This window comes from Pan paniscus, chromosome 12 (assembly GCF_029289425.2).
Source record: "Pan paniscus chromosome 12, NHGRI_mPanPan1-v2.0_pri, whole genome shotgun sequence".
NCBI classification, from domain to species: Eukaryota; Metazoa; Chordata; class Mammalia; order Primates; family Hominidae; genus Pan; species Pan paniscus.
This window is the reverse complement of record NC_073261.2, coordinates 33,072,501-33,092,131: the sequence shown is the minus strand read 5'-3', so window position 1 is coordinate 33,092,131 and position 19,631 is coordinate 33,072,501. Positions and strand designations below refer to the sequence as shown.

At 41.4% G+C, this 19,631-nt stretch overlaps 1 protein-coding gene across 1 annotated transcript; it reads left to right on the top strand.

Annotated features, from left to right (window-relative positions):
• Nucleotides 1-2,638: 2,638 nt before the first annotated feature.
• On the top strand, nt 2,639-19,093 carry ZNF892 (zinc finger protein 892). The gene is made up of 5 exons (XM_008956371.5): nt 2,639-2,991; nt 3,799-3,887; nt 6,846-6,948; nt 7,421-7,510; nt 9,566-19,093. The coding sequence occupies exons 1-5, from the start codon at nt 2,973-2,975 to the stop codon at nt 10,831-10,833; spliced, it is 1,569 nt and encodes a 522-aa protein (XP_008954619.1). The 5' UTR covers nt 2,639-2,972; the 3' UTR covers nt 10,834-19,093.
• The last annotated feature ends 538 nt before the right edge of the window (nt 19,094-19,631 follow it).

The following is a 19,631-nucleotide window of genomic DNA, read 5'->3' as shown; positions in this document are numbered from 1 at the left end:
AACCAGTCAATAGTCCCATAGACTTTATTTTGGATAAACATAGAAAGTGACTCTTTGGTGGTTTTTTTTGTTGTTGTTGTTTGTTGTTTTTTTGAGACAGAGTCTTGCTCTGTTGCCCAGGTTGGAGTGCACTGGCATGATCTCTGCTCACTGCAACCTCCCCTCATGGGTTCAAGCGATTCTCCTGTCTCAGCCTCCTGAGTAGCTGGGATTACAGGCGTGCACCACCACGCCCGGCTAATTTTTCTGTTTTTAGTAGAGACGAGGTTTCATCATGTTGGCCAGGCTGGTCTCAAACTCCTGACCTCAAGTGATCCACCCACCTCGGCCTCCCAAAGTGCTGGGTATGATAATAGGCATGATCTACCGCGCCCGGCAGACTCTCTGGTCTTAAAGCTTGAAGCTTATACTTGTTTTATCATAGTTCCTTCCTCAGGAAGGACCCTCAAGCCTCTCAAAAAAGTATGAAAAGATGATTCTGAGAGAGCATTTGATGAAAAAAAAAAAAAAAACAAGTATCAAAGAACTGAAACACCAGATGATGGCATCCAGACAAGGATACACCAGATCCCTCATTCATCATGATTGCTTCCTTATTCCTCCCTAGTTCCTGTTTTCCCCCACACAGTTACATTTCTTCCCTGCTATATAGACCCCTGGTTTTAGTAGGTCAGGGAGATGGATTTACAGCTGGTCTCCCATCTCCTTGGTTGTAGCATTTGATTAAAGCCTTCTTCCTTGGCAATACTCCTCTCAGTGATTGGCTTTTTTTGTGCAGCAAGCTGCAGGGCCTAGACCTTATCCCTGGGGTTTCCGTAGCAACATCAGCGAGTAGTGTCTTTCATATGAAGCATCTTCTAAAGGAAACTGCCCATCCCATATCTCCTGCGGAAGGAAGGGTGGGGAGACTCCCTTTGGCTGTCATTTGAGGTGGCAGGGTTGTGTCTCTACCACAAGTCCTTTATCTCCACCAGCCCTAGCTGCCTGGACCAAATGCAGCCAATCTACGGACCAGTTAGAGGTTAAGTGTGGTTATCTGTGCAGAAGAAACCCAAAATAATACTGGCTTATACAAAATAGAAGTTTGCATCTCTCTCATGCTAAAGCCCAAGCTCTGTTCCAACAAATTACCCGGGGCTCCGTTCCTTCTATCTTGTTGGTTTACCATCCCTAGGGTCTTAACCTAGTTCACACAGCCCATGATGATTTCCTACGTTCCAGTCAGCAAGGGGCTGTGGGTGCTGGGGAGGGCAAAGGGCAGGAATAATGAGAAGCCTTGGGAAGCCTTGAGCCTATCTAAAAATTGGAGATTCTGCTGGAGAAAGGTCAATTGGACATTGTGGCTTGTATCCACAAGGACATAGCTAATTAAATTTTCTCTTAGGAATCTGAACTGGACAGAAACCTGGCACTTTATTGTGGGAAGGTAAGTGAAAACACGCACTAGCCTGAAGACCCGCCCACCCCTAGAGCTCCTGGGGAGTCTGCAACGTTGTACCCAGGCGAGTTGGAGAAAAACGCCACACTTTGAGACGAATTAAGAGTCCTTTATTAAGCCGGCGGCCAAAGAGACGGCTAACGCTCAAAATTCTTTCGGCCCCGAGGAAGGGAGTTGATTAACTTTTATACCTAGGTTTAGGAAGGGGAGGGGAACTCAAATGCAATAATTCTACAGAAGTAAAAACATGCAAAAATCAAAAAACAAATGGTTACAAAGTGATAAACAATTTAAAAGACAAACGGTTACAAGAAGAGCAACGGTACCAGGTGCAAGGCTTTAAATCTTTCATTATAATTAGATATACGGGGTATGCCGGACACGAACTCAAGGCTTTATGTTATCTCTTTGAGAAAAATCCTGGGAACTTCATACATTGTTGGTGCTAATACCTTATCAATTAATTGGGCTCCTTTGAAATGCTGAGGATCTGCTTACACAGGTCAACTCCTCGCGGAAGGGGGTTGGGTAAGGAGCCCTTAGTGTCTTGTAAATTAAGGGGTCAATTGGAGTTTGTCCGGCTTTCCCAGCTAGAGAGAGTCTTATTTACATGAGAAGCAAGGCTAGGTGATTAAAGAGACAAGCAGGATAAAATTCAAAGTAACGAGTTAGAGTAAAAACAAGGTTAGGGATTTCAGCAAGACCTCCAGGCTCCAGCCTCCTTGGGGCAGCAAGACTAGTTTACTGGTTCTTCTTGGAGACGTGGCCGTTTTTGGGGTTGAGGTGATTTCGGGACTGAAATTCCATTTTTCTTTATTCCGAGGTGCAATATGGTACAAACATCCCTGGTTAAAGTAAACTGAGATCACCTCTGTGTTGGCAACGAAGGGCCGATGCATGGAGGCGCAGCAGCGGGGACACCGCCGGGCGCCTCCCCTCCGATGGAGCACCGCAGCCCAGGAAGGATCCTGCGTAGGTCAAGGGCGCCGCCTTCCGCCCTCACAGTAGCGGAGATGCGAAAAGTCCCACGCCGGGCCCAGAGTCGGCACCGAGGGAGGAGCGGCCCTTCCAGAGTCGCTGGCAGGGTTCAGCCAGCTGGTCAGCGCTCCTCCAGGTCGGTCAGGAACGTGCCGCGGCAAGAAACGCAGCCCCGGGAGCAGGTGGCCGCAGGGTCCTCTGGGAAGCGGTGTTGGGAGTGAGGGCCGTCAGCCGCGCCCCGCGGAGGATTCTGGGAGTGGTAGTTCGGCCTCATGGTTGGCCGGCGCTAGGCGTCCCCGCCGGTTGTTAGATGCCTTTGTCGTCGGGCTCGGCTTCCTCAGTGTGTGGCTGGAGGTCGAACCCAGGGTAGAGGAGGGCTGAACGCATCCCCTTTTAATCTGAGTGTCCGGGAGGAGGGTGGCGGGAGGACCCCCGGGTGGGGGCGCCAGGCTGCCCACGCGTGCGTTCCCGGCCTCTTGGGAGACTCGAGCGGCGGACCTCCGGCCCCTTCCCTTGTCGCGGTTGCCTCCAGCGCGGGCCGGAGGAAGGAGTTTCCATGGAACCTGGGGGCAGAGGTGAGGATTTGGGAGTGATGCGACCTTGGTGCCCGCTGCAAAGGGAGAAAGGCTACCTCTGGCTGGCGCAGGCTCAGGAAGGAGTAGCGTCACGAGCCCCTTCCTACTAGCCGGTCTCCCTTGGGGTTTTCAGGGCTAGCCTGCCACTTCCATTGCCCTCCTGGTCTGTAGGGCGCTGGATGCCTCCCTTGCCCAAGGGAAAATATCAACACATCTGACAATTTGGCTTTTGATAATGACTTCTTTTTTGATCTCAGAGGAGCCCCATAAGGCAGTAGGAAGGAACTGAACTATCCGACCCTTTTGGAAGGTAGGGAAAGCAGGGATTTGAGAAGTCACGGAATTTGTTTACAATCCTGTTTTGTTTTTGGTGGTGGTGGTGGTTTTTCCATAAGACACATCGCTTTTCTGAGTCAGGCGGTGTTGTATTAATATCTGAAAAGTCAGTGTTCAAAAAGAATTTAGTCTTCGTTTATCCTGTGAGCCTGGAATACAACACAGATGAATCACTGAGGCATGGACATACAAAGACTTTGAGTATTATTTTGACTACTTAGCACATGCAATATAAAAATATGTTTAATTTATATGTCCAGATGCTCATAGGAGTTCTACTGGAGTTTAAGGGCAGAGAACAGGAGGAGCCTGAGACAGCAATGGTCAAGGTGTCTTGATTAAAAGATATGCGATTGTCGTTTGGTTCCCAGTGTTGACTCTTCTTAGATGACAACTAGCTGGTGTGTGGCACTTCCTGCTAGTTTATTGCCAGGACAGAGTAATCATCATGGCTCCTGTCTCCACTTTTAGGATCACTTTTTGAGGACTCAGACCTTCTCCATGCTGGAAACCCAAAAGAAAATGACGTGACTGCTGTGCTGCTGACCCCTGGGTCCCAAGTAAGTTTAGATTTCTTCTTTCTTTTCCTTCTGTTCTCAGAGCAAGGATATCTTTCCTTCCAGTGCTTATGGAATTGCTCAGCCCTGATGCCTAGACCACTGGGTTCATCCTGATAAACTGATGACTGATGACCCCAAAGGAAGTGCTCTTCAGTTGTGCAGAACTTTCTTCCCAGCGTTGCTTTCTCTCTGCCCACTGAGTGTTTGCTGCACACACATTGAGTACTGTAATTGGCCTTGGTGAGATGCAAAGAAGTAAAAGCCACTTGCTCCTGCATCGTGGAGTTTACTAAGGCAGTGAGAGATATATAAATAAAATAGTTAAACACGAAGAAATAGGTATTTTTTAAACATAGAAATGATTGGTCCAGACAAGTCATGAAAGTCTCTGAAAGAGTTTTTTTTTATCATCTGTTTGGGAGAAGTGTGGGATAAATCTGTACTTTGAAAAACAAGAGAGAGTGGGTAGTTGGAGGGTAGAATAAGGGAATATTACAAGACAGAACAGCTTTGGCCAAAAAATAAAAAAAAAGTCTTCAAATGATGAGGGAGTTGGAGGTCTTCCGAGGATGTGTGGATGTGTGAGTCACTGTGGGTTGACCTAGACTGTGGTGAGGGAAGCTCGGCTGTGTTGTACCCAGACCCCAGGACAGTCTACACTCGATCTTATTCCAGAGGCAAATGAAGGCCTCATGAAGGTTTTTAGAGGCCCAGCAAGATGAAACATGCCATAGCTGATTGGAGAGACAGGATTAGTAAAGATGCTTCTGTAAGATCTGGCCAAGACAGTGGGAGATTGGCAGACCCCTTGGTTCAGGTGCTGGGACTCTTTGTTTCCGTCACACCAGGCCTAACAGCATACAGGTACTGATGATCCTTATAAAACCATGGGAGAAAATGCCAGTATTGATTTTGATCTGTGAGTTGGTAGATCGCTTTCAGAAAGATGAGGGGAGAGAAAGTCAGTAGCACCTGCTGACAGTGTCTGATTGGCCTGCCTGTGAGTTGATTGCTGAGGTTTTCTTAGGGAACTGAAGTCTGAAAGCAACTGCCTGTTAGTCTGTTAGTGTTAGCATTGTTTGTACAGAACGAAGATGGTGCACGTTATATTACTTGTGCTGATCACTCCTGAGGCATATGACCTTAAGGGGCCATAAACTTAAAAGTGTGGGATTTCTTACTTGAAGTGTTAAAGAGTGTATTTTGGGCAGAGGATTTTCAGAGTAGGTAGTTCTTTTAACTTTATGTCATTATGTGCTTTGTTTTACCAGTCATTTTTGAAAGACTGAAATATGCATTAGAAAGCTGAATATAAACAAAATTAACCGTTCGATTCATATATATGTATATATGTATATATATGTGTGTATATATGTGTATATGTGTGTATATATGTGTATACATGTATATATGTATATATGTGTATATATGTATATATGTGTATATATGTATATATGTGTATATATGTATATATACGTGTATATACGTGTATATATGTATATATACGTGTATATATGTGTTTATATGTATATGTGTATATATGTGTGTATATATGTGTGTATATATGTATATATATGTGTATATATATGTGTGTGTGTATATATATGTATATATATATTCAAGGGGCTGTGGCCCAAGTGGTAGTTTAAAGAGCGGTAAAACTGATTCATTTGCTAACCCAAGGGATGGTTTATTTTACTCTAAGTTAAATTGTAGTTGCATAGAAATTTTAAAAATAGAATTTGAAAAATTATTAGACATTTGTCTTATCAGCACTAACAGATTCAAAAGAGCATTACCTGCCCTACTCCCTTATTTCAGTATTTTAGTAAACAAACTAAACTTTGTGCCTGTCATCTAGATGAAGGTTAGGCTAAATACTCCTGCAGTGTTTTCAATGTTTAATAGGCTTCTGTTCTCCTCCCCACTTCTGTTCCCATGCACACGTTTATAGAACACCCCATTTAAACTTGTTTCTATTAATTCTTGTTCCTTTCTTCCTTTCTTTCATTCAAATATTCAACAAATATTTACAGAGTTTCTGCTCTGTGCCAAGTACTAGGCTGCTTCAGTGAGCAAAAATAGACCTGGCCTCTGCTCCTGTGGAGTTTATGTTAGCCACAAGATCCCCTCTATGTGTACAACCCAAGGGAATGGAAGGAACATATGTTCTAACTAGAGAGTCAGGGAAGGCTTCCCTTGAAGTAACACCTGAGCTGAGATCTGAAGGGAGAGAAGGATTCACATTGCTGAGAGGATGGGGCAGAGGGCAGAATATTCAGGAATAGGAAGCAGGATGTGTAAAGGGGCTAACGGGAATAGGACACACACTTCAAGCAGATGAAAGAATGCCACCAACTGGGGGAGGCGGGCAGATTGATCAGGGTCGTTGTGAAAAATGACAAGAACACTCTGGGAACTTTCATAATCATTTGGGCTTCAGATACTGTTTTACAAATAAGTCTATATTCTGTGACGTGTAGGAAACATCTTAATTTTTAATATATATGGGACTGATTTCATTCTTAGGAAAACTAGAGAAAAAAATACTTAAATTTCTTGAACCCCATATGTTTTAAAAACTATACCATAAGGAAAATACTTAATTCATAATTACATTTTTCTCTCCTTTTTCCTGTATAAGTAGTAGCAAATTCTGTAGTTCTGTAATTTATTGATACATAAACTAAAAAGTTCATACCTTCAAGTTTTACATTGAAGGTGCTTTCCTTCCTACTTGCAGGTAATATGCATTTCTGCTGCCTGGAGGCAAAGAGTGAGTCTGTGGACTACATATTCACCAGAGAATCTTAGTACTGGAAAGGGTGGCCAAGGCCATGTTGTCTGTCCTTTTTTTATCCTTTCTGTCTTCCTCCTCCTGTGCTGTCAGTTTTATTCCTCTTCAGAGGCCTCTGTAAGGAGGCTCATTGGTGAGCACCAATGTGTTTGGTTTTTCAGGAATTGATGATCAGGGATATGGCCGAGGCTCTCACCCAGTGGAGGCAGCTGAACTCTCCTCAGGGAGATGTGCCTGAGAAGCCTAGGAATCTGGTCTTGCTGGGTAAGGATGGCTCCCCCAATGCCTGTGAATTTACCCAGTGTGGTACCTTGGCCTCCTCAGTTCCTAGGAGCTCCAAGGTCCTTATATTCAATGATTCTTAATTCTAGTAGGGCCTGAGACAGGCAATTTCTGCCTTTTGTTTCTGGATATAGTTTTAACACTCCTGGAATTAGACATAAACACCTTTATTTTATGGACCTGTAGCATCCTTCTTCTCAACTCCTTGACCAAGGATGTGGAGACAAAGTGCTAATGAAAACAACTCTTAAGAGAATGGATGCTTATTCTTTAAATAGGCGGAGGTAAAATTGATAAGGGACTCAAACCCCTATCAATCTTCCTACCTCGTGAACACTGTTGAGGAAGAAATGGAGAACTGACCTTACTCTCTCCCTCTCTTACCATGTTCCTAAAGACCAGGGAATGAACACTGAGGTCTTCACCAGACTCCTTTTTCTTTCCCTATGAATAGGGCTTCCAATTTCCACACCTGATGTAATCTCTCAGTTGGAGCATGAGGAAGAGCTGGAGAGAGAAGTCTCAAAGGCAGCCAGTCAAAAGCGTGAGTGTTGGAAACAGTGCAAGTAAAACCCAGATTGTCAATGCAAATGCTTGTGGAGGAGCCTGTCCAGATTTTGCTAGACCCATGGAAAAGTTGAAGTCCCTGTCTCACCCCTATGCCACATCCTAGCTCTATGGATGGTTATCTGTTTATAAAGTTATAATTTGATTTTTTAGAAAGTAAATACTTTCTACTCTTTCAAACCAATTCTTTTTCCCAAATAAGGTAAAATGAAACCAACATTTTAATGTTTGTTAATAACTTGCTTGGGTTCAAGGCTCTAAAGCAGGATTTTTTACATGTGTTACTTTATCTTTGCCGGATGCCATTTTTTTGAGTCTCAGATCAATGACTGTAAATTCATCTCTGGGTTTTCCCTTGCCACCTTCTCTGTCTAAGCAGAGGCAGCATAGCATGATGGTTAAGACTGCAGACTTTGGAACTAAGCTTCCTTGGTTTAAAGCTGATCTTAGCTACTCATTAGCTTTGTGACCTTTAACAAATGACTTGTGTTCTCTGTGACTTAAATTAAAATGGGGATAATGATAGCACAGAGCTTATACTGTTTTGGTGATGATCAAAGGAAATAATCCAAGAGAAATGTTTTAAACAGTACCTGGCTATATGCTAAGCAAAGATAGCTATTAAGTCCTAGTAACTTTTTTGAAAGATGTTATGGATTTGACCCTGTTACTTCTGTCAAACTGGATTACTGCAAAAGACTGTTGGCTAATCATACTTCCTTTTACTCTTACCCTTGTAAAATTGAGGCAGCATAATACTGCTAGATTCCCCATTGAGTTGCTTACTCTGCCAGTTCTGTATTCCTCTACCTGCTTTCAAAGCCGTTGTTAGTCTACCTGCCTAACTTTTTTGCCTTCTCTGATCTTCAACTTGAACTCTTAACATCAGATAGGCAAGTCCCTCACTATCCTCCACTAACTGTGTGTTCATGAACATTTGGGGCTTTAATTTTTTTCCACTCCCCTTAGCTGGATGTCCATTTGCTTTTAACCTATTCTACCTATTTGTCCTTTAAAATCCCAGGCACTTCCCTGAATATATCTAGTTGAGAACACTGTATTGTATTAATTTATTTCCTGTAGAGACATGATTGGAATGGGTGTTAAAGACCATTTAAGCTTGGAAGTATTTAAACGTTTTTAGCAATGAAGCTTTTCCCCCTCAAATTCTTACTAGGAAGCCCAGGAACTTGGGGTAGATATATTGAGAGGTTGGGGACTCATCTGAACACATGGAGTTTTGACCTTCCCCTCCCAACACACTGCTGTTTTTCTCTTTCTTTCCTTTCTCTCTTTTTTCTTTCTTCTTGGTTCTGTTTTACTCTTTCCAGTTTGCTGGGTCTAGGGTGATGGTAAGCAATCAGAGGTGATTAGTTGCTTTCCAATTAATAAGCTTTGTGGTCATCTGAGTTTGTAGACCTGGAGCATGTTGAATGCTAGCTTCTAGAATTTGTGTCTTATCTTGAGACAGTAGAACCAAAAGATTTTTGTGAAAGGGAGATGATTTTGAGCAATTAGTCTTTTAGCAGTGGTTGGGACATATTGGAGTAGGAAAAGATTGGTGGCAAGGAGATTAGCTAAAGATGGTCATTCTTGAGGCATGAAATGATAAGGCTCTGGTCAGATGGGTACAGTGAGTCTTTGGAAGACCATCTTTCTCTGATCCTATCTCCTCTAAAGGATCTATCTCCTCTAGATCCTTTTTAAAAAAAATCTGCTATTTCTCCATATCACCTCTTCTTAGTCTCATTCTGTTATTTTTTGTTATTTCTTATCCTGCTGCATAGAGGAATGTTGAGTACCTGCACACACACTCCTTTTATGCAGTCGTACTTCTTTGTCCAGTCATCTTTTTTTTCTTGTGTTCTCTCAAGATTGCAAGACTATTTTTGAGAGCTTTCAAGTTCATGTGTTCCCTGTAAATATTCCTAACAAAGAATGAAACAAACATGTCTCATAAATTTCCTACCACAGCAGTTATTTTTCTCTCAGTGTAGGAAATGATACACATGTGTATTTTTGCTTATTTCAGACTGGGAAACAATACCAGAAAGCAAGGAGCTAACTCCAGAGAAGGATATTTCTGAAGAAGAATCGGCTCCTGGGGTGTTAATTGTAAGATTTTCAAAGGAAAGTTCTAGTGAATGTGAGGATTCTTTAGAGAGTCAGCAGGAAAACCATGAGAAACATTTAATACAAGAGGCTGTCACTGAGAAATCTTCTAGGGAGAGAAGCTACCCATCTGATGAATTTAGAAGAAATTGCACTCAGAGGTCCTTACTTGTTCAGCAGCAAGGAGAGAGACTACATCATTGTGATTCATTTAAAAATAACTTAAAACAAAATTCAGATATAATTAGGCATGAGAGAATTTGTGCAGGAAAGAAACCTTGGAAATGCAATGAATGCGAGAAAGCCTTCAGTTACTACTCAGCTTTTGTCTTGCATCAGAGAATTCACACAGGAGAAAAACCCTATGAATGTAACGAATGTGGTAAAGCCTTTAGCCAGAGCATACACCTTACTCTGCACCAGAGAATTCATACTGGGGAGAAACCCTATGAATGTCATGAGTGTGGGAAAGCCTTCAGTCACCGCTCAGCCCTTATTCGGCATCATATAATTCATACTGGAGAAAAACCCTATGAATGCAATGAATGCGGGAAGGCCTTTAATCAGAGTTCATACCTCACTCAACATCAGCGAATTCATACTGGAGAGAAACCTTATGAGTGTAATGAATGTGGGAAGGCCTTCAGCCAAAGCACATTCCTTACCCAGCATCAGGTCATTCACACTGGAGAGAAACCTTATAAGTGTAATGAATGTGGCAAAGCCTTTAGTGATCGGTCAGGTCTTATCCAGCACCAGAGAACTCATACTGGGGAGCGGCCTTATGAGTGTAACGAATGTGGGAAAGCCTTTGGCTACTGCTCAGCCCTGACTCAGCACCAGAGGACTCACACTGGGGAGAAACCCTATAAATGCAATGATTGTGCCAAAGCCTTCAGTGACCGCTCAGCCCTTATTCGTCATCAGAGAACACACACCGGAGAGAAACCTTACAAATGTAAAGATTGTGATAAAGCATTCAGCCAGAGCTCATCTCTTACAAAGCATCAGAAAACTCACACTGGAGAAAAGCCCTACAAGTGTAAGGAATGTGAAAAAGCCTTTAGCCAGAGTTCATCCCTCTCTCAACATCAGAAAACTCATGCTGGAGTGAAAACCAAGAAATATGTCCAAGCTCTTAGTGAGCATTTAACCTTTGGCCAACACAAGAGAATTCATACTGGATAAAGACTATGTAAATGTGGTACATTCAGAACATAGTTATTGAGCATTTACCATACTTGCTGTGGGGGTCTACAAAGAAATTTAAGACTGTGTTGCAAAAAAGTTATTGACAAGTCATTGCTGATGTGGGAGGTAGCATGATTAGACTGTGAAAGTATAGTTTTACATTTTTAAAAGTGTTCTGGCAGAGGACACTGACATTCCCTCAGGAAAGAGGAAAATTATTTGTAACACCCTAACGTGTATGTAAATTGCCATATCCTTGGGAGAGAAATGGGGTGTGCCATGGTGGAAACGGGACATCTTGACTGTGCCAGGTATTTTCATAATACTAAGAATATAAGTTTTAAAGAGATAAGTTATCCTTTTAGGGAAGTTGCATGGGTAGAAAAAAGAGATTGAGAATTCACAATGAGTTTGTCCAGAGTCAGGAGTGGTGGTGGAAGGGAAGTTGTCCTTCATTCTTAAGTTTAAGGAGCCAAAGGAAGTAGAGGGAAAGGATAGAAAAAAAGAGCTAGGGGAATGAACCCAAGAAATGTTGATTATGAGAACTACTCAACTGAATATTCACAACCATGAGAAATATAGACTTGCTAGTTGGTCAGTTGAAAAGTTTCTGTGAGGGTAGCCTTACCCTGCAACTAAGGAATGTTGGCTGCAGGGTAATGCAGGGTGTTTGCTTTTGGACTTTTTGTCTTTTAGACCTTGCTTATTGAGACATTGCCTACTAAATCATGTTAATTCCAAGGGTCAAGAACAACAGCTTAGAAAATTGAGTACAGAAGAGACCTTTGATGTGTTCAAACTGTTTTAAGTTATCTGAGTTACCTGAGAATGTGCTTATTTACAAAGATTTACCTCAGTTGTATCTAGTTTGTACCTTAGATTTTTTTATAGCTTATAGTAAAGTTTAGTTGTAGATTTGCACTGACACTGCATATTAGATTATGAAAAACTCGAAAAGACTTTGACATACCTTTTACCATTTTACTCTTGGGTAGAGGCAGGTGGCATCTTTTTATAATTTTTTCATTGAAACTTTGAAGATTATTGGACATATTATTTTGAGTGCAGTGTTTTTAATTTTAGGAAGTTATACTATGATGTATCTTGGTGTGAATTTCTTTTAGTTTACCCTGTTTGGGGTTTGCTTAGCTTCTTCAATCTGTAGGTTTATGTCTTTTGCCAAATTTGGGAGATTTTCAGCCCTCATCTCTTTAAATACATTTTAGCCCCCACCTTCTACTCCTTTTCTTCTGGGACTCTAATGAAAGAAATGTTAGCTCTTTGGTTGTAGTCTCACAAGTTCCTGAGGCTCTGTTCATTTTTTCTTGACGATTTTTGTCTGAATCTGCTCAATCTGCCATAACAAGATAGCATAGACTGACTGAGTGGCTCAAAAAAATATGTATTTGTAACAGTTCTGGAGGCTGGGACGTCCAAGATCAAGGTGCCTGCTGACTCTGCTTCTAGTGAGGGCTTTCCTCCTGGCTTACAGATAGCTGCCTTCTCACTGTGTCTTCTCATGTCTGTAGTGCATGCAGATGGGGGGCCAGTTGGGAAAGGGAGAGAGAAATAGCTCCCTCTTCTTATCAGTCCACCAGTTCTAGCAGATTAGGACTCTGCCCTTATTACCTCATTTAACCCTAATTACCCCCCTGAAAACCCTGTCTCCAAATGAATTCACACTGGGGATTAGGACTTCAACAAAATTTTGGGGAAGAGGGGATACGTTTAGTCCATAACATTCCACCCCAGCCCCCCACCGAATTTATGTCCTTCTGTGCAGAATACGTTTATTCCATTCCAACAGCCCCCAAAGCCCTAACTCATTCTAGCATTAGCTCTAAAGTCCAGACCTTCAGGTAAATATCACCTAAATCAGATATGGCTAAGACTCAAGATACAATTCATCCTGAGGCAAAATTACTCTGCAGCTGTGAACCTGTGAAACCAAACAAGTTATGTGCTTCCAAAATACATTTGTGATCTGGACATAATGTAGGCATTCCCATTCCACAGGGGGAGAAATAGGAAAGTACGAGGAGGGATGCATCCTGAGCAAGTCTAAAACTTAGCAAGGCAAATTACATTAGGCCTTCGTTTCGTCACATCTTGTGAGAATAACCCTCTTTTGCTCAATGCTCTGCCTTCCAGATCCACTGGGGTAGTGGTCCTATCTCTGTGGTACTGCCAGGTAGCCCCTCTCCTAAGCCTCTGCAGGACAATTCTGCCCCTAAGTCTTCAGTTGGAGGCTTTCTGTTCTGTTGAGACCAGGGTGATGGTTCCACCCTTTGAAACAGGAGGCATCCCCAATGGTCTCTGAATTGCTTTCAGGGTCATTCTCTTTTCTTGAAGGATAACACATATTCATAGACAAATGGCTCTCTAGTCTGGTTCTATAGGATCTAAGAAGTCCTAAAGCCTGCCTTCATTTTATTTTGTTGTTTTTCTGTCCCCTTTAGTGCCAGGTGGCTGTGTTTCTGCTGTTATAATCCCATTTATATTCCTGGCTTCTCCTGGGGCTGCTAAACCCATCTGATCTATTTATCAAATGGTTGTTAAGCCACACTCTTAGTGTTTTCTTCGTAGCAAATTTTCTCATATTTTTGTGATATGGATAGAATTTTCAAATCTCTTTAATTGTGCTTCCTTGTTTCTTAACAGTTCCTTTTTCACTTAATGTCTCTCCTCTCACATTTTACTACAAGCACTAAGGGGACCCAAGCTGTGCCTTCAGTGCTTTGCTTAGAAATCTCCTAAATAAACACTTTCATCACTCTCAAGTTCTGCCTTTCAGAAAACACTAGAACAGTTCAGAGAAGTTCTTTGCCACTTTATAACAAGAACCACCTTTTTTTTTTTCCAGTTCTAATAACATGTACCTCATTGCCATCTGAGACCTTGCCAGAGTGGCCTTTAATATCCATATCTCTAGCATGTACCTCAAAACTCTTTTAGCCTCTACCCATCACCCAGTTCCAAAGCTGCCTTCACATTTTGAGGTATTTGTTACAGCAGCATCCCCCTTCTGGGTACCAAAATCTCAATCTGCTTGTTCTGCCATAACAAAAATCCGTAGACTGGGCAGCTCAAACAACAGAAATTTATTTCTCACAGTCTTGGAGGCTGTAAGTCTAAAATCAGGGTCCAACAGCGTTCAGTTCCTGGCTTGTAGATGGTTGCCCTCTCACTGTGTTCTCACATGACATTTTCTGAGTGCATAGGTGTGGAGAGAAATTGGATTGGGACCCCACCTTTAAGGTCTCTTTTAACCTTAATTACTTCCTCAGAACCTATCTCCAAATATAGTCACATTGAGGGTTAGGGTGTCAACATAATGAATTGGGGTCGTGGGGCCATAGTTCATAACAGTTTTCTCTCTTCACATTGAGCATTTTCTTTTTGTTTGTTTGTTTGTTTGTTTGAGAGGGAGTCTCGCTCTCGTCCAGGCTGGAGTGTAGTGGCGTGATCTCGGCTAACTGCAAGCTCCACCTCCCAGGTTCATGCCATTCTCCTGCCTCAGCCTCCCAAGTAGCTGGGCCTACAGGCGCCTGCTACCATGCCCGGCTAATTTTTTTTTTTTTTAATATTTTTAGTAGAGACACGGTTTCACCATGTTAGCCAGGGTGGTCTCGATCTCCTGACCTCATGATCCGCCCACCTCGGCCTCCCAAAGTGCTGGGATTACAGGCATGAGCCACCGCCCCGGCCAAGTATTTTCTGTTTTTATATCTTCAATTTCACTAGATCTTCCCTCTGTCCTTTTGATTCTGCTGTTGAGACCATCCTTGAGTTTTATTTCAGTTATTGTATTTTTCAGTTCTGTTTGATTCTTTGTTCTGTTTCCTTGCTGAGAGCCTTTCTTTGCTTATTTTGTTTGTATTGAGCATGTTTGTAATTACTCATTGAGGCATTTTTGTGATGGCTGCTTTAAAATCCTCGCAGGTTATCCGTTAGGATAACAGATGTTAATCTGTGTCGTCTCAGTGTTGACATCTTTGGGTTATCTTCTCATTTAAGTTGAGATTTTCTTGGTTCTTGGTGTGATGAGTGATTTTCAGTTGAAGTCTGGACATTTTGAGTATTTTGGTATGAGATTTGGTATCCTATTTAAGTCTTCTGCATTGACAGGCCTCCTCTGATACCACTGTGGTGGAGAAAGTGTTGCAGGGGGTGCTGCCTCATTACTTTAAGTTGATGTTGGAAGTCCAGGTTCACCATTGACCTCTAATGACTCCTGGGGCAGGGGTCCTTAATACTGCTGGGCAAGGGTGGGATTTACAGCTCCCCACTAGGCCTCTGCTGACACCACACTGGCTGGGGAAGATCAGGAATGCCTTGTTATTGCTACTTACATGGCCTCGATTGACAGCATGGTGTGGGGTTGAGGGTAACATCATTACTATTGGGAATTGGTGTAAGTCCTGACCCCCCACTTGGCTTCCACTGAGACCACACCAGTAAGGAAGAAGAGAGATGGCTCTGGGTAGGGGGGACGCTGCCAGGGCAATGTGTGGGGAGGGGTGGGTTTTAGAAATCTGTCTGCTCAGTTGGTCTTCTCTGATACCACCCCAGGGTAAAGGTGGAGGACTGAGGAGCCTTGTTACAGCCTGGTGAGGGTGGAAGTATAGGTGTTTGTTGGCGGGGATAGGACCATAGCTTTCTTCTGTGGTCTTTGAAGTAGGATTGTGGTTTTCTAAACATTTTCTGTCTTGCTAGGCTGCTCCCTTCCCAGTCCTTTGGCTAGAAAAAGCAGATTTTTCTTGGGGCTTTTTTTTTTTGGTCTGTGCCTGTTGGCGTTTCGGGTTACCAGCTTCTCTAGAACCCGATCTGGGATAGATGAGGCAATAAGAAAGCCCAAGAAAGTCACTGCTGTGTTCTTCCTCAGGTTCTGAGGTCCCTGGCCAGTCCATTCTCTCTCCACCTTTTAGAACTTTCTTATGTTTGCTTTGTATATAATATCCTGGATTTTTAGTTGTAGTTAGTGAGAGCAATAGGAGAAAGTAGTGCTCCATCTTTCCCATGACATCCTTGTGCTTGACACTGAAATCACACATCAAGTTATGGTATATATAGGGTTTGTGGTATATAACCTAAGGGTTTGTGGTATATACAGGTCATTTGTCCTGAAGATAAGCTGCCAATTTGATAGGTAGAAACTATCAGCCTGCTTCATCTAGCTTTGAAGGAACAATAGTTTATAAATTGAGGAAACACCAGTATTTAATTGTAGGTTATAAACTGGAGAAGAATAGCTATGACTAAGAATGTAAACTGTAGGGTTACATTTTTTTTATTTGTATTTTTGTTTGAAAAACATATGAGAAGCACTGGAGAACTGGACTCAGAATTTCGGATTTTTTTCCAATTATATATTATCTACATGTGGCTATCTGTTCACTTTAATTTGCCATATGACATATGATATCATAGAGAATCAACAAAATAAAGAATGAAAATAACTGAGATTTGGGACAAGTCACCTTCATCCTTTGAAATCTGTTTCCTCATAGATATATGTTTTAAAATTTAATGCCTACTTGAGAATGATTGCAAGAGTTAGGTCGAAAATGGATGCAAATGTGGTTTGTAAGCTATCAGGTGCTACGTAACTATTAGGTATTATTCATATAGTCATTTAGAAGACATATCCATCATGTATGCTTCACAGTGGTGTAGCCCAATAAAAACAACTGTGAATATAATGGAATGAGGCTTTTTATCTTTTTAAGTAAGTTTTCTGGGATCCTGTTAAAATCTGCATCTTTTGAGATAATCATATGGTTCCTTTTAATCTATTAATGTGGTAAAGTACATTGATTTTCTGATGTTAAAGAATCCTCGCACTTCTGGGATGCAATTTCATGATTTTTTTCTCCATCTCTGGGGGAGTTTGTGTCCCTTGAATTTTAGTTGTATTCATCTGTTAAACTGGGATTATTGTGTTTGTAGTGTGTGGTATGGTTGGTTTTAGGGGCTATTTAGATTTACTGTTTCTTCTAGAAAGTTGTAGGTTTTTCTAAAAATGTATCCTTTTTGGTCATCAAGTTGTTTAAAATATTTTTATTTTCAAGTACTTGTTCTGTTTGAACTTAGTCCCATTTTTCTTTCCTGATATTGCTTATTTGTATCCTCTCTTGGTAATGTTTCTAGAGATGTGTCAACTTTACTAGTCTTTTAAAATAACTGACTTTTTGAACTTTTGCAAAAATCAACTTTTATCAAAGTGCACAATAAAATTCACCCACTTAAAGCTGTTTGCTATGGTTGATGAAGATATTACCCTTGTAACTACCACCATAATTGTGTGTGTGGTTATAATAGTTCCTTCTTCTCCTCCTCCCTCCCTCTCTCCTCCTCCTCCCTATCTTCCTCCTCCTTTCACCCCTTTCTCTTTCTTCCTCCCTTCTTCCTTTCTTCCTTCCACAGTTCTGTCTTAAAATGACCTATGTAGACTTGTGTCACCATCACCACAAAGGGTACAGAACAATTCCACTGCACCAACAAATTCCACCTGTGCTGCTTTTTTTTAAGAGTGGCTCCCCACCCCGCATTGAGTGTAAAAGCTTTGATTTTCATCAGTGTTGTGTCATTTATTCATTTTTATTGCTGAGTAGTTTTCCATGTTAGGTACCACAATATTCTTAGCCATTAACCCACTGAAGCACATTTAGGTTGTTTATAATTTTTAGTGATTATGAATAAAACTATTAGAAACATTAGGTTTTTGTATGAACATAAATATTCATCTCTGTAGGGTAAATATTGGAGTGAAATGGTGAGGTCATATGGTGAGTGTATGTTTACCTTTGTAACACAGGGCCAACCTTTTCCAGAATGATTGATTAATTTTGTTTTCCCACCAGCAACGTAAGAAGATGTGGTTGCTCCATAATTTGCCAACACCGGGTATTCTCATTGTTTTTATTTTATCCATTCTAGTAGATGTGTAGTGGTATCTCAATGTGGCTTCAATTTGCATTTCCCTAATGACTAATGATGTTGAGCATCTTTTCGTGTGCTTATTGTCCATCTGTGTATCTTTGATGAAGTGTTCAAATCTTTTGCCATTTTAAAAGAATTCTATTGTTTGTTTTCCTAGTTTAGTTTTGTAGTTTGTGGCTTGTCTTTTTATTCTCTTTTATTCAATTTTTATTTCAGTGTCTTTTATAAAGCAAAGGTTTTAAATTTTAATGAAGTCCAGTTTTTCCCTCTATGGACCATACTTTGATGTCATATTTAAGAACCCCATCCCTAACTAATGTTTAGGAAATTTTTCTTCTACTAGCTTAATGATAATGTTTTTCACTTACATCCATTTTAGTTAATTTTTATATAAGGTGTTAAATAAAGGCCCAGGCTCATTGTTTTTACATGTGGTTATCCAGATGTTTCAGCATCATTTGTGGAAAACAGTGTTTCTCCATTGAATTGCCTTTGCCCTTTTGTCAACAATTGATTGATCATAGTTAAGTGGGTCTGTTTCTCAGTTTTCTGTTCTATTCCATTGATCTATGTGTCCATCCCTTTGCCAAAGCCACACATTGTCTTGATTACTGTAGCTTTGTAGTAAATCTCAAAATCAGGTAATGTAAGCCCTTCAAATTTATTCTTTTTCTAATTTATATGTTTCCACTGTCATATATTTGTCTATATATTATGTCAAGTTTTACTTTATATATTTTGACACTCAGTTGTTATCCGAATACAGGCTAAGAATTGTCATATCTCTGGTGATTTGAATGTTTTCCCATTACATAGCAACTTTCTTTAAACATAAGAATACTTTATAACAGATAATATTGGGGTTTTGGGGGAGGAGGTTTGAAACAAGGTCTCACTCTCACCCAGGCTGCAGTACAGTGGTGGTGCGAATTTGGCTCTTTGCAACCTCAACCTCCTGGGCTCAAGCAGTCCTTCCACCTCAGTCTCTCGAGTAGCTGGGATTACAGGCATGCACCACCACACCCAGCTAAATTTTTTGCATCTTTTGTAGAAATGGGGTTTCACCATGTTGGCCAGGCTGGTCTTGAAATCATGAGCTCAAGCAATCTGCCCACCTTGGCCTCCCAAAGTGCTGGAAATACAAGCATGAGCCACTCTGCTCCACCACAGATTTATTGAGATATAATTTATATACCATAAAATTCATCCATTTAAAATGTACAATTCAGTGTTCTTTGTGTATTCACAGAGTTGTATGACCATCACCACAATAAATCTTAGAACATTATCACCTCTAAAATAAAACTTTTAGCTATAACCTCTGCTATGGTCTGTCTGTATGTTTGTGTACCCTCGAAATTCATAAGTTGCAATCCTAACCCCTAAGGTGATGGCATTAGGAGATGGGGCCTTTGGGAAGTGATTAGGTCAAGAGGGCATAGCCCTCATGAATGAGCTCAGTGCTCCTGTGAAAGTGGCCCCAAACAGATCACTCACCCATTCTCGACCTTGTGAGGACACAATGAAAAGACAGTCATCTGTGAGCTAGAAAGTGGGTTCTCACTCAAATTTCATTATGCTGGTGCCTTGGACTTCCCAGCCTCCAGAACTGTAAGAAATCATTTATTGTTTATAAGCTACTCAGTCTATGGTGCATTTGTTATGGCAGCTGGAACAGACTAAGATAACTCCTAACCCTCTATTCTCCCCAGCACTAGGCAACCATGAATACACTGTCTATGTTTGTAGATTTGCCTGTTCTGGACATTTCATATAAATGGAATCATACAGTCATCATACAGTATATGATCTGATGTGGTTTGAAGGTGTATTAGCCCGTTTTCACGTGCTAT